The sequence below is a fragment of the Cuculus canorus genome, chromosome 7 (genome assembly GCF_017976375.1).
Source record: "Cuculus canorus isolate bCucCan1 chromosome 7, bCucCan1.pri, whole genome shotgun sequence".
Classification (NCBI taxonomy): domain Eukaryota; kingdom Metazoa; phylum Chordata; class Aves; order Cuculiformes; family Cuculidae; genus Cuculus; species Cuculus canorus.
The window spans coordinates 12,933,012-12,948,653 of NC_071407.1; the positions used below are offsets into that span (position 1 = coordinate 12,933,012).

At 44.8% G+C, this 15,642-nt stretch overlaps 1 protein-coding gene across 4 annotated transcripts in view; it reads left to right on the plus strand.

Moving 5' to 3' along the window:
- Positions 1 to 15,642, plus strand: part of SH3PXD2A (SH3 and PX domains 2A) — a 253,653-nt gene that overhangs the window by 162,997 nt on the left and 75,014 nt on the right. For all 4 annotated transcript variants that reach the window (XM_054071937.1, XM_054071939.1, XM_054071938.1 and 1 more), the window contains exon 6: positions 3,429 to 3,457. In XM_054071937.1, coding sequence (XP_053927912.1) covers positions 3,429 to 3,457 — 29 coding nt within the window. The remainder of the gene's footprint in view (positions 1 to 3,428; positions 3,458 to 15,642) is intronic.

The window sequence follows — 15,642 nt, forward strand, 5'->3', positions numbered from 1 at the left end:
GTTGTGCAGTTGCCTTCTTTTGCTACAGTTCCACTTCAGTGAAGTGTATAATACATCATATGTGTTTCTCATCATATGTTTTTCTTTATAAATTTGGGGCAGCAGCTTTTTTTTTTCTTTTTGCAAAGCACTTGAGTGAGGATCCCACTTCATTTTGGTCTTCATTTGCATTTTAAGGAGGACATCTCAGATGAATAAAATGCTGTGTTACCCACAACTTGGAGGGACATCTTATGTGCCATATGAAAACACTGTAAGACAAAGATGCAGTAGAAGACTCAAAGGGATGCTGGCTGAGCTTGGGGCAGTGAGTGGGAAAGGTGTCTTGTGCCTTCCTTCATGCTGGTGTTCCCCACAGCAGCCTGGTCAGAGTCAGTGGCATAATGCAGTTATAAGCCTCATGCACTGAGAAGAGGGTGAAGAAGAGTTGGGTTTTCAAGAGTCTAAATACACTCTGGAGCCTCTGATGGTGCTAATTATCTCAAAGGGACATCACTGAGAGCTACTTGCTACTTCATCCTCTTGTAACTAACCCTAAATTGGTCAGCCGTGCGCTTTGCAATGACAGTAAGGGGCTTTTTCTCCCTTCAAACTACTCTGCAGGTTCATTTTCACCACGCATAAGCCATGAGAGAAGCAATGATGGGGTTCACTGAACCAGAGCTGCTGGCCCACATGAAGAGTTACTGCCTCTGTTGGCACATGTTTGCCGTTGACCAGAGGTGTGGCTTGCCACACCATATTGAGTGCAGTGCTCTGTGCTTGCATTAATGGGTGATGTGGGATGTGTCTGCCCACTGCAGGGCTTGTGGGAGGAAATTTAAGGGCAAGTACACATCCATAAATGATGTGCTTTTGCTGTGGAAGAAATGCCAGCCACACGAGGAACTGAACAGAAAAACAAAAGTGAATTTCTCTGTGAAGTAATATCATATTGTCATCATATGACCTCTGTGTAGAAAGAAAAAAAACATTTCCAAATTTTGCTTCTTTTAAAATCTCTGTCTTATTTAAATTGCATGGATGAGTCACGCTTTAAAGTTAGAAGAAAAAGCCTTATTTAAACACTTACTCCAGTCAGTCACACAAACTCTAAAACCAGCTAGAGACTGGGCTGAAAGATGCAGGAGAGCATCCAGGATGGAAGTTTGAATTCTGAGTGTTATGGCATTTGGCACTGGTACACAGAAAAAATGACAGAAAAATCATCTTCCTCTACTGTACTTTCCAAAGCTGGGCACTGACTTTAGCCTGATCTGTTGGGGAAAGATGTTCAGCAACATCTTTTATCCACTTTTAGCAGCTCATTAGCCCTATCAGTCCATCAGCACTCAATTTTCAGTTGGGTATTTGGATAATTTTTTTTAAAGCTGCAAAAAGGAGCTAAGGTGTTATTTTTTTGCAGCTTCCATGAGGATGAAGGTTGTCAAGTTTCTGTCTAATGCTACTTGCCTTCACCCTGCTGTGCATACTCTGCTCACCTACAACCTCTCTGTGGATGCTTGTAGGGTTCCCCCAGCACTGGAAGGATGGTCAGGTTTCTCTTCTAGGGATTGTACACAATTGCCCTGTCCTCCCAGGGCTCTCATGGGTGCTTGCATTTGGAGGAGCTGGGTGTAACCTTTTTGTGTGACACAGAGAGAGGTGGGGAGGTGAGGAGCAATGTGCTGCAGAAGGAAATCCCATCTGTGAACCCAGCTCAAAGCTGTAATGCTGAGAAGGTCCAGGAACTTTGCTGCAGAAACCCAGGACAGGCAGAAGGGATTGAAGGGCTCACCAAGCATGTGCACAATAGAGATATTGGGTTAAAGCAAATCACATGTGTGCGTCTCAGCAGGGTTGCACCTTCTCACCATTTAGCGTTGTCAGAAGAGAGGCAGTTCAGGGCAGGACCAAACACAGACTTTCACATGCCAAGAGAGCTGTATTGACAGCAACTGCAAAGCTTCTGGCAGGCGTGGGAGCGGAGCGGGGGAGAAGACTATATTTTAGGGGATTGTGCCTTCCCTGACTTGTTCTGAGGCGTCTCTGTTTCGAGCACCATATATAGCAGGCATTATGTTTGCATATGATATCACTTCTGTAGAAAAAGCTGCCTTTTCATGAGCAGTACCATCTTCACATTGATTGCAACTGCAGACATGGCTGAGAAAACAACTATTTAATTGAAACAGAAATGACACTGGCAAATTCAAAGAGGGTGCAAAAAAATTCCCAAATAGCTTTTACTCACCGGAAGCAAATCCTAGCTATGTAAGGCATGAGGTGCAAGCAAAGCACTGGCAGAAACAGAAATTATTGGTAGCCGTACCTCTGCCCTCAAAACACTTGCTGTTTCTTTAGATGATCCCCCAAACTCTCATAAAATTAGATTAGTACTTTGGGATAATCCTTCTCTGATTCCTCCAGAGTACACAGCATGCTGCAAGGGACAAAACCCTCCTCCTGACAGCGTGCCCTCCCCTAGCCCCTGAAATCTAGGGGCTGCTGCCTGCCCCTCGGGTGGGATTCCTGCAAACACAGCCTGCCTCTGCAGTGGATCCTCCGGGTGATTTTCCCAACGTTAATGCTGCCGGGTGCAGTGGGTGATGGTGTCACGGGCGTTGTGCCCACAAAGCGATGCTGTCTCTGCCTGATCTGACATTGCCTGGGCTCCTGCCTATGCAGACCATTTCAGATCAGGTCTGAGAGGCTCTGGAGAGTGTCAGGAGGAAGCACAGCCGTAGCAAAGTATTTCTGTCCTCGGTTCTACCTACCCCTAATCAGTTCTCGCAGCTCCCTTCCCAGTTGTGCAGCAGCTGTCTGAGCTGGGCTGCCACCAGCAAAGGTGCCAGCGCTCTATAAATCACTACAGAAAAGGGAGGGTGCCTTTCCCATCCTGCAAGAGGACAAAGTTTGGGATTGTTTTTTTTCCTCTTGCAGAGGACAGGTGCTTGTCAGAGATAACTAGGAGGGGTCTGGAAGTATGCACAAATTCATTAGTTCCTGAAAGGAGAGGACTGCAGGCAATGCCAGAGAAGTCCGTAGCATCTGGACCCCTGTAGCAAACAGTTAATATTCCCTTTCCTCTCCAGGGGAACGTCAGGGGTTAATTCAGTAGCTGTGCTTTAATGGCTCAATTTAAAGGGGAAAAAATGACACCCTCTCCCCTGCTTTGCCGGTTGTGGATGGTTTGCTCTGTCTTCTTGATCACATGCTCCCCCGGCTCTGGTGCTGCAGAAGCCTCAGCTGCTGCTGGTGCTGAGCCGGTGCTGCTCAGGACCCTCCCGGCCCGGGCTGCCCATGCCTGGGGCTCCCGGGCTCCTCTTTAAAGGAGGGAGCTCGCAGGATGAGCCCTTGAGCATATGGGTGGAAATCGGGGAGGTGCTTGTCTTCTCACCGTCGTTTCCAGCTCTAACCATGTCAATTTGTTGTTGTCTTTTTTTCAGGGACTATGGATCTTCAAAAAGAAAATCAGGTAAGACAGCAGGCTTTTTATCTTCTGCATGATTACAGAGAGGACCTACACCTGCCCCCTGCCTTTTTAAACCTTCGCTTTACCTTGTGTTGCATGAAATTGTGTAGCTGTTTAACTTTTTATTGCTGAAGCCTGCTAGAGATGAGCATCAGTTTCTTTCCTCTGCAGTGGAGAGGAGAAGAAACCCACCTTGGATAGAATTGCAGTTAAAATGACTGCTCTCCGCTGTATATTTATACAGCTCCTTCTCCAATCTGAGAGGATAATCGCATTGGGTTTTTCGCTCTTTCACTTTTTTTCTTAATTTAGTCTTTACCTGAACAAACAGTCAAAATCTAGCCTGAGAGCTGAGGTTAGTTTCTGAAGAGCAAGGGAATGCTTTTCTGTTCTGTTCTGAATCCATGGGCTTTGCCTTTCCAAAAGGCTCTGGTGAGGCTTGTGATGTGAAATGTTGTCAGTATCCATGTCTGGGTTTAGGCTGTCTCAAAGGCTCAAGTTCAGTGTTTTGTTTTTAGGATCCTGGATTCAAATGTCTTTATAAACCCTGATTTGAAACTGTATCAGTCCCAATTTCCCCCTCCCCTTGTAGCTCTTAGTGATTTTTACAGATGTGTTTTCATTAGGGACGTGTAATTAAGGGCCTCTGGGTTTGGCTGTTCTGAGATGAATGTGTTAGGGTGTTAGGGCTTTCTCTTTTTTTTTTTTTTTCTTTCTTCCTTTATTTTTCTTTCTTTCTTCTTTTTTTTTTTTTTTTTTTTTTTCCCCCCCCCAAGCAGTGTTGAGCACCTGTAACTCTCATTGACTTTGTTTGGCATCTTGGGTACTCCAAATTGCATTCATGGCATCCAGACAGAGGCCTTTCAAACCAATAGCAACTCCTGGAAAACTCTGGCCTGCGTGCAGGAAAGAGGAGGGGAGGATTTTTTTCTTTTTGCTTTTTAAGATGATGAAGAAATACTGCAATGGCTTAGTCTCGGGGAAGGTAGGGAAGATGAATGTAATGTACTGAACTCCAATGAATGTCACTGCCTAGATTGAATTGTTGGTTAATTATGAGAGCTTTTATGCTGCAGTCCTGTAATAAGCTAAGTGGTGCACTAAAATGGAGCTGTTGCTTGAGCTGTGCATTAAATAGCTGTTGTCTGTTCAGGCTAATACTTCTGGTACTTGTTCCCTGAATTTCCCTGAAGTAGGTGGTGGTGATAAGGAAAAGGCAAGCATGGAACACAGTGCTGGCCTGACATGATAAACTGGGGCACACTTCAACTTCCTCATCTCCTACAAAGCTTCTGTCTGAGTTGCAATAAAAAAAAAGGTCCTTTTAGAGAGATGCAGTTACACTTGTAGTGCCTCTTAATGTAAAGTGTTTGTGCACAATGGCTACCAAGTTTGAGTGTTGGCAGAAATTACTCTAGAGTGGCAGACAATACAGGTATAAGAGACTTGGTAGAAGGCAGAGCTGAGTGTGGGAGCTGCTGGCTGAGAGTGCCACATCCCAAGCACCTACAGCTTTTTCAAGCTATGTAAAGGCCTTTGAAAAATGTTGCTGAAGTCTCTGGTAGCACCTGATTTAGCACTGAGCTAGAACATTAGCAAACTAGGAGAGCTTTGGGCTCAGTGCAGCAGCTGACATGCACAGGAGTTGCAGTATTCTTGCAAGAAATGTGAGGAATTATTTTGGGAGTGTGAGAACCTGCTCCTCCTCCATTTCTGCAGCTCTAGGGGGAAGTTGGAGCTGATCGGCAGTGAATAACATTGGGCACAGAAAGGCTGAGTCAGTGTAGTAAAGATGCCAGTTGTGGATGGATGCTCGGATTGGACTCCATCCTTTGCCTGTTGCACCTCCAATGTGCTGCTGGTTCTCCTTTTGGGACTATTTTCTTTGCTGCTTGGTGCTTGTCTGCTCACACAGCTAGGGCTTGAAAACAGTGGGGTTTAGGGATGGTCTTTCTCCATTTCCCCTGTACTAAGAGGAATGTGAAGCAGCTCTCTGACCAAAATGAGCTGCATAAAGGGAGTCTGTTCTCGGCCATCTTCTTGCCTGATTTTAGAGCAGCAGGGGAATGCTTTATTCTGCTGGGAATTAGATATTGTGGGAGGCTGTGCACAATAAATGAAGGAGTATGCCAAGGGAGTTGGTAGTTACAGCCTGTAACAAAGACCAGCTTTGTGACACTTAAACAAGTGATGGGGTAAATAAGCACAGACTTCCAGGGTGTGCGGTGAGAGTCTAAGCTGACAAATAGCTTTGAAATGTAATTTCCTCTATAGGTGCAGCACTACTTTGTCTTTACACAAGAGAAAAATAGGTGCTTTAAAATGCAAGCACATCCAAACAAATCAGACCTGTGAATACATCTTTGGCCTTTACCAAAGATGTGCTGGGAGGAGGCTTTTGGGTGTGAGCACGGCTGTCCCACACTGTCCAGCAGGAATCCCACAGCTGCTGCAGCTCAGGCATGTGCAGGCATGACACAAGTGTGGCCAATTGCAGAAACATTTGGGGAATGCCTCTGACAGCCAGCATCACCTCTACCCTGACCTCTGCCTTGCCAGAGTGCATGTCTAGCCAGTCCTGTGTTCACTCCATAGAGCAGGGTGAAATTGGATAAGTTCAGAGTTTAACAGAAGTTATGGAAACATTTATCGCTGCAGCTAATACTAGTTGTAAATGTTTGAGACCTTCTTAACCAACCAACATCCTTAGATAAACAGAAAGGACTCTTGCACTGATCTGGAGCATCTCTGGATGCCAGCCCTGAGTCAGGCTTCCTCTTGTGCAAAGTGGTATATAAACACATAGCCTTGTACCTGGATATTATCTAATTATAAATGCTGGAACCTGCGGTCAGTTTAGAGACCTGGAGCTTCACTGGAGCAACTGAGGCTCTGCGTAGGCATGGGTGTCTGCTGTGGCCTGGACTGCCACATGTGGTGTTACCTTGGATTTGTGGGGCTTGGCTTGACATGCTGCAGAGCTGCTTTGGAAAGCTGCCTTCATATTTCCAGTCAATTGAATTGTTGTGCTATGACCATCTGTCATCGCTGAAGAGACCTCAGTACAACTGTGTGGAGTGGTTACAGTGGGCATATTCTGTACACTGACAGCATATGGTCTCGTCTAGGTCTCTCCAAAGTCCCCCAGTAACAAGAAGGGAAGGAATTACTTTTCAGATTCCAATTTGTCGATTGCATTAACCAAGTGAACAGCAAGTCCTTTGTCACTCAAAATAGGCATTACTTCTATGCAAGCATCCATTGTGTGGTTTTCTCTTCTCAAATCGAAATAGGGCAAAATTGCTCCAAGTCTAGTAATGGATATTTGCATGGTACATTACAAACCACAAATTAGGTTAATCCACTCTGCAAGCCCTACCAGCTACCATCTGTGCATGGTGAACTAATTAACCCTTGAGACATCTGCTAATCCTGATGTGGCTTGTAAAAGCAGTTGGAGTGTGTTTTTCCCCAAAGATGTCATGTGTTCCCACTCGCATTCCTTGATGGCTAGAGCAAGTTTCAGACTCCTGGAGTGAGATCATCTTGCCCTCTTCCCTTGCTGCGAATCTTTCTTGGCTGGTTTCATGCCAGAGTTGTCAGATCCCAAATCATGAAGCTGAAGCGAGCATCTGGGACCTGGTGTTTGGTGGCAATACACCATTGGTGTGGGCTCCACAGCTTTTGCACACCAAGTCTCAGTGCTCCTCAATTATTGATTGTGTCCCCTTTGCTAACAGTGGGGTTGGATCCAGCAGAAGGGATGCTGCTTCACATTTTCTATCAAAGCTAAGGCGTGGATCTATACCACCCTCCTTGCAGGTGGCCAAGCCCTTGTGCTTACTGCCTTCACTGTGTACTAGCAGGAGAACTGCTGGGCACCCTCTTCTGAAATCATAACACAAAACCCAATTGCTTGTTCATTCCCGGTGCTCTGACTGCCCTGCTTGCCACCGAGAGCACAGCTGAGTTCAAAGTGCTGCTCAGTGGCTTTCTTGGGCACCTTGCTATGCAACAGGAATAAGTGGGAGTAAACTTTAAAAAAAAAAAAAAAAAAAAAAGAAAAAACAAACAAATTTATGGCTCCATCAGTACTGCAATGTGATCCTGCCCGCATCAAGGTAGCTGTGCTTTGGCTGAATCTGCCAGCTGAAGTGTATTTAAATAGCCTCTGTAATTGAGCACTTGATTCTAACTTAACAGTTTGGTCCAAGCTAGTGTTGCCTCAGTGAGGATGCTGATGAGGCTTGGCTTCCTCAGCATAGAGAGCTGTTCTTCAAGTTGGTTCCCACATCTAGTTTTTTGGAGTAGCAGGATATGGCAACACACAGACAACAATCTCTGCTTCCTTTCCCTCCTGTAATATATCTGCTGGCAAATATATAAAAACTTCAGAGTCCATTGGAATCTACTTCTAAAACTTTTTATGGAAACATCTGTAATTCTTTCTCTTTCCCTCAACGAGGAAATTATTTGAAGTTGAGAGAGTTACAACAATGATGGAAGTGGGGCCTCCAAGTGAAAAACAAGCAGATCATTGTAACAACACAGAGGGCCCTCATTGCTGATCACTTTGTGGGATTGCTGCCTTAGCCTCAGCAGTGGAGCTGACAGCAGGAGTTGTTTCTTTAGCCTAGGGAAACCCTCTTGCATGCTGATGATGTGTGCTCTGTCAGCTTCAGGGAGATGCCTTAATTGCTGTTTCTTTGAGTTATTAGGGGTGGTTTTTTCTGTTTCCTTTGTAATTACAGAGGAAAATGGCTTAACTTTTGGCTTTGTCTATCTTTATAGCTGAGCTATGCTGATTACTTCAGAGCTTAACCTTCCTTGTCCTGTCACACCGCACGTGTCTAGCCTGCACTTACAGCTCCATGGCATGTCTCACTCTTTTATTTTTATAAATGAGCTTTATTTTTTTAACTTCAGTTTGAACTGCCTCCTTTGAGGCGCTATGGAGAAAATGAATGGTGCACGCTAGCCCTCCTGTGCTTAATCATTCAACAGGGTCACACATACGTGAGCCATTAGCTGGACCAGCAAGGCTGCATGGCTGGAGCTGTCTCTACCTGTTGCAGGACTGAGGTGCCAACCATAGGGACAAATCTTTTATGGTGAACTGAATGTGGAGCTTTCTGCCAGCTTCATAGCTCTGCAGCAGGCATTTAGCTACATGTGAGTAGAGGGTGAGGAGGAGACACACAGCCTCCAGCCCTGGCAGGTATTTGATGGTATTTGTGGGAGATGGCTGCATTGGAGGCAGAAAAAAGGGTCTCTCCAAGAGTCACGATGCTGCTTTTCCTTTGCCTTAAGGTTGTTGCAGTATTGATAACATGCCATTTGGAGTGGTGGATAACCCTTTAGTGTTAGAAGAACTGTGAATGCAACTGTAATCATGCTGTGAGCATACCTTAACTGACTCAGTTGACTGTTAATCCATCTCTGTTTTCCCCTCTCGGCCAAAGGAAGCCTGAACCTTTTAAATTGGTTCTTAAAGGAGCCAAATCTAAGAATGTGTTACTAAAGATGTTGAAAAATCCAATTAACTAACGTGGTGAATCCCAGCGTGAGGCAATACATCTTCTGTCAGGATGGTGACTGCAGCAGATGTCTTGGGTCTACCAGTGTTGAGTTGTGATGATGGAGCAGTCAGTTGGTTATTGCAGAAAGAATCTGAGCCCAGGTGATAGAAGAAAAGTTAGAGTGTTTTTTTTAACTCAGATTTTGGTTTGGGTAATTCTGCTCCAATGGTGTTACTCACTGAAGTCTGTCTCCCTAGACTCCATCCAAAAGAAAAGCTTCTGTTTGGAAGGTTGATTTTTCTTTTTTTTTTTTTAATTTTTTTTTTTTTTTTAAGGTGGTGAATGGGGATCTAAGCTTGTCCAAGCCCATGGCAAGATCCCAGGAACATCTTAAACCACGTAGCTTGGGCTTGGTGTCTTAATCTTTTGTAAGAAATCTGTGGTATGATAGGATCCCTGCAGACTGAAGCATGTGTTCTTGTTTGTGTCCTGATGAATCATACATGCCTGCTGTGTTCCTTGCATTGTTTTCTGCAAATTGTGTAGGAACAGCAATGGTGGACTGGCTCCTTGGTGGCATTTGGCTTGTTGATGAGGGTGGCTGGACTAGGTAGTTTTTCAGCCACTGTTTTGTAAGTTCACAAATATGCACTGACAGGATTGCTCTTGATCAGAAATTAGGATCTCTTCTTCCATCATACAATTAACCTTCTTGGCTGTGTGTACTAATTACTGCATGGAATTTAAACCCAGCAGATTCTGGCAGAACATTTTAGTTCTCACATAGCTTTTTCCTTTTTTTTTTTTTTTTTCTTTTTAGTAACAGGAGAAGGATAGAGTGGGCAGAAGCATAGTAACAAAGAAACAAGCCTTACCATATAGTTACTGAGGATGTACACCTTGGGTCTGGTTCTGGAAGTAGTTTGTAGTTAATGATCTTATTGTTCATCCTCAGTTCAATCCTTGATGACAGAGCGTTCTCTTTTCGTGATGGAGAATTATTCTTCCTCAACTGGTGAATTTGCTGAACTTTAGCTTCTGTTCAGTTTATTGATTTTTGTCTGATGCAGTAATTTTCCTTTTAACCAACCTGTAAGTATCTTTTTGACTTTTTTTTTAAACTAAGTTATTCATATAATTAAAAGAACATCTACTCTGTCTTTTCCAAAGCAGGGCTTTTGCTCTGTGCTCAGGTGTGCTGGCACAGAACAGGATTTGGGGAAAAGCTTCAACTAAGTCAGGCAGGCTTCATCTCCTTGCAGCATCTCTGTGTGTGTGTGTGTGACCCAATTACATATCTTCAGTCAAGATGTGAATCTGTCCACTCCAATCCCTCACTCCAGATCCAGCCTGTCATATTCTGGCAGAAGGAAACTGATACCACACTTCTCCTTGTACACCATGTTTTTAAAGTCACTGTTTAAACTGAAATGCCTTGGACTTCTGCCTGAGGCTACTGAAGACAAGAGCAGCTAGAAAACTTTATTCTGCACCACATCAGTTTTCCACTGACAAGACATGTGGCCCATTAGACATATAGGATCGCTGTTGTCTTCTGGGTGGCCCGTATGTTAGGGTGGGAGGACGAATGGATAAAAGAGTAAGAATCAATTGTGTGTTGTGTGGCATTTTTGTTTTGCTCCTTGGCTTTTAAACTGAAATGAGGAGACAAGGTACAGGATTAGGGAGAAGAATGGGTTTGTGCAGTTCACTGTTCTCAGTTCAGCCTCACGCTACATCCTGGGGAGAGAGGGCAGGGAGGGACTGCAAGTATGAGGTGTGGCTGGAGCACAACCATCTCGGAACAACATGCACCAGTGTGAATGCCTCGGAGAGCCTTCAGCTGAGTGCAGAGAAAGCGCTTGATACCTTAGGAGATGTTATGGCATTTTCACTTTTTTAAGAAGTTCTCTATTCTCTTTCTGCTCCTGTTCTGCCTTCCTCCTCCGGCCACCAGCGACAGATGGTATTAACACTGCCTGTGTGGGTTTTTCCTCCATTTCACAGAGAGGGCTGAGTGGTATCAGATTTTGATTTTTGGCATGTCAGCTAAGGCAGGTGAGAAAAGCACTTGAGAGCTGGAGTGGTGGGTGATGATCCTCAGCCTTTGCAGAAGTCCATACGTGGCACAGACGGGTCTGTCTGGCTGAGAGGGCCAGATCTCTTATCCAAGTGTTTTAGATAACTTGGTCTTAGGCTAGTGAGCACCTAAAACTCGAATCTCTCTTATGAGAAGGAAACCTGGATGACAGGTGTGTCCCCTTAGGCTATTGAGAGCACTTACCCCTAAAATAGAGCTCCCTCCAGCTTTGAGCACGGTGTTACATTTGTCATGTTTGGTCTGCCCCGCATCCAGGCTGTGTGACAGTCAAAATCCTCACCAGTCTGCTCTGGATAGAGTGGCTTATCCAACCAGAGATGATTGGAAGCCTTACTTACAAGGTATTCAGCAGGAGTTATAATGTATGCATCAATTGACCAGCTCAGTCTGCTGCCATTTAAAACAGGCTGCCTGAACGTGCCAATGCTGCAGTAAGTTTTCTGTTTGGCAGCATGGCTTCTTTGCAGTTGGAATTTTAGTCTTGCTCCTTTTTTTGAGCCATGCATTAATCCTAGTGTTTGTACATACCTGTGACTCTCCCAAGTGCAACTGCTGAGGCTTCTCTGCCCTCCTCCTTGGTATTGCTGGAGGCTGTTCCTTTTTTTTTTCCTCAGAGGGGTGATGCTTTCAATTTCTACAGCTGTAGATGTGGATTAGTGTTCAGATATTCTAGGCACTTCCCAGCAAAAGTGGGAACTGCTACAAAACTGTATGTGCAGGGGCCATGCCACAGTGATCATGTGGGAAGCAATCCTTGCTTACCATGTGGAAAGAGTTAATATGAGCTATGGCTGCCAGAATAAAAACTAAACAATCCTGGATACTTCTGGTTCTGCAGATGGGACTAGGATGGGCTTCTGCAGAAGTAAACAAAATAGAAAATTAGGACTAAGTTTTCTTTCCATTTGCATATTTAGAAAAGTCAAAGGACTGCGTGAGGCTGAGAAATGCAGATACTAAGTATGTCGCTGTGCAGTTTGAGGACATGATTCTTTTGCCACACTGCTCCTTTCCTACTTGGGGAAGGACACTCTGGTTGTGCATTTCTCCCCTGCAGGAGTGAGTTATCCAGATGATGAATTTTTGAGGCACACTCAAGTCACATGAAAGCCAGATGTGAACATTTTCCATGCAGTGTATGTGGGTCTAGCGGATGCCAAGCAGCTCTGCTTACGTGGCAAGCAGAAGTGGTCTGAGATTGGTCTGCAGCATGATGCTGGGGAGGCAAGGAGCCCCAGCAGCTCCCAGAGCAGCTACTTCTGCCCAAAGAGAGGAGGGTTCTCATTGGGCTCATCACTGCAGCTCAGCACGTCTGCCTTCAGCCTCTGCACAAATGCAGCACCTCTTCCCAAGTACAAGTCCTGCACAGGCTGTTTAAAATGGGGCTGAACTCAGTGAATAGGACTAAAGTTAAAGGCCTTATTTAGTGCTTACTGCAAATCCTTTCTCATGCACTTTAGCTGGATTTGCATGTTTAATAATTTACCAGTCAAATACTTTTTAAATATGTAGCTCTTTAAGATACTGCCTCTTGAACAGACGACATGGCAAGTGGAGGTGATGTTCTGCTTCGAAGCAAAGTGTATAGAAAAGGAGAGATCTCTGCAGGGATGAGAAGTTTATTTTAAATGCAGTCTCCCAGTAGGGGGAAAAACCCATAATAGATCTCCATATTCCTTCAAGGACTATCTTAAAATAGTTGCTTTAAACATAATGCATCTGCATCACACAGTCATGAGAGCAAGGATAGCTTTTTCAAGGTGCTCTGGAGAGGGACAGGGGTGGCTGCTGCTTGCCCAGCAATCACGGTAGCAAATAAATCTGTCGTTGTGGTACCTAGGAAGTGTATTGTCTGAATAGGCCCACCCTGGGTCAGGCACGGGGCACAAATGTTGTTTTTATTTTGGTCCTTCTGAAGCCTGGAGGGTGAAACATCAATGGCTCTGTTCAACAGGGTGCCTGGTAGTGCTTGAAATAGATCAAAACACTTGCAGTCTTTCTGTCTCATCCTCCAATTTATCTGGCTATCTGCTGTTCTCTGCCTAATAGAATGAGTTAGTTGTTTGAGCCAGGAATGTGTCAGAATGGTTCCAATTCAGATTGAGGCTCATCTGCATTTTTCCTCTTTCCAGGCTGTTTTACAGATTCTTTATCAGAGTAATTATGTGTTAAAATTAACTACTTACAGGCCTGATTAGCAACATCAAGTATTTCCTTTCCCCACCTTGGTCTAGTACTTCTGCATCTCACTGCCTTCCCACTTAACCAAAGTGTCGAGTCTCAGTTGAAGGAGAATGGACTAGAGGACAGAAATATGGGGAAACACTAAGCATGGTGCAGCCAGCCTCACCTTGTCAGGTGGAGGACGTTGTTCTTCAGCTTGTCTGAAGAGGGTGGAAAGGAAGTGATGGGGGGAGAAATGGAGGCAAAATCACAGCAAGAAGCTCTGGAGGAGCCAGAGGAGGGACTGAGTAGGCAGCGCTTGGCTCGCTGGGGTCCATTAGCTGCTCTGGACAGTAAGGTGTCCCACCTGAGCACCTAAGCCAACAACGTGCCACTACATTTGGCCCGCTTGACGTCCAAAATCTAAATTGAAATAAAAGCCTAATTTCTGTTTTCTGTTCTGCAATACCTTATAGTGAACAAGGTTCTATGCCACTTCTAAGAAATGAACACTTCTAAGGAACAGCCTGGTTGGCCTACTTCTTGCTGACTTATCAGATACCACAGTTGGGTTGAGAACACCCCATTATTCTTTTAATGCCTTTTAGTCAAACAGTGACGAGTAGACCAGCATTTACTTCCCACTGTTCAGTCTGAGGAATCACTGCCAGTTACTGGACCACCAGTAAATCTCTCTAGAGTGGACCACTGATCACTGAATTCCCAGAAAGCCTCTATAGATTCAATTTAACCTAAGATTGTACTGCTTAATCTTTTCACCCTTCCAATTATGACAGGAAGAATGTATGTATGGGGAAATAATCTGCAAAATGCTCAGCTGCATTAACCACTGTGGTCCTTGAACAACTGAGCTGGTATTACCTCCGAATGAAGAGGACTAATGACCCACAGAATTGATCACTGCTGGAAAGGGTCAGTCTTTCAGATGTCGTCATTGCTTCAGGATGGCCCCTTGTTCTTACAATCCCTTTCTAAGTATTTTCATGTGTACCTCAACAGCTGCAAGTGATGTTTGCGACAGGGCTTCATGAGAACAACAGTTTTATTAATTAGATGGACCTGTTATCTCCTATGGAAGGCAGCTTCCACAAAGCAAGTCATGCCCACGTAATTAAACTCGTTTACCCTCCAAAGCAAGGTAACCACAATTAGATCACTTGTCGGGACTTGTCTTTGGCCCATGCTAACTTCTTAGCTATGTGCAGAAATCATTTGTGTTACATGGCCAGAACTATAACCGTGCTGAGACCAATGAGCAGTATGATACCATTCCCCAGAACTGGTGCAGGAATATTGTTGGGAAATATGTACGTTGACAGGCTAGACAGCTGTACTGACACTGTTTTTTTTTTTAAAAAAGAGGTGGTTGTTAAAAGAGTCCCTGATAGTCCCAGCAATATAACCTGTGAATCTTTAGGAGAGTGTTCCTTTACATCAGTATTTAATACCAGATGCTAGAATCAACATTGAAGTGAACATTTTAAGCAGTTTTACTGACAAAAAGACACCTAGATTGGTAGCTGTTGCTAAAATGCCTGTGAAGGATGCGTTTCTCTGTACCTGCTGGGCAGGACCCAGCTGGATGTGCAGTACTGATGTGAACCATGAACGTGGTATCTCCTGGATTTCCATAGCATTGAGTTTGTAGTGCCTTTGACTCTAGACTGATTCTAGCTTTTGTAGGTTTGCCTTGAAGCTCACTCTGCTCTAACTGCACACAGGAGAAATAGTCTGCTGCTAAAGTGAATTGAGTGGGGCTGTATCTCAAGTATAAAGCACTGGTCCCCAGCTGTCTGGTGCCTGTTCTCTTGCCTGTGGTGGGAGGAACAGCAAACAAACAAATCTCATTGGCAGTAGAAAAGCTTGTGTTGAAATCTAAACTCATCCATTTCATGTGTTTCATTCACCACAGCAACCAGCTTAATTATGTCTTAAAAGCCTTTGTCCGCTCTCTCAACTTCTATTCCTTCCCCATCTGAGGAGCCCAGCTGACCTGTCTTGGGGTTGACGACCTCTGTGTAAGCAGCTCGGATGGGATGGGGTTCAGTGGCTGCTTCCAGTGACACGCCTGCTCTGCTGTTACTCCTGTGCTGTGCAGTTGACGAGGAGCCTCCTCTGTGCTCTTCACAACCACCTCAGCCCTGTGGCTTAGCTGGAATTTATGGACTAATGTTTCTTTTGAGCTTTTAAAAATAATTCCTAGCAGAGGGGTTCATTCTGGCTCCAGCTGAAGGCAGCAGGCAGGGCTGTGGGGGTTGGTGTTAAGAGCAAAATCAGGATGTAGTTGCTTGCTTTGAGTAGGCAACTTTAATTTCCATTCCAAATACTGAGATTTCTCCCCCCCACCTCCAAGTCATCTGAGACCAGCCAGTGCTCAGCCATAC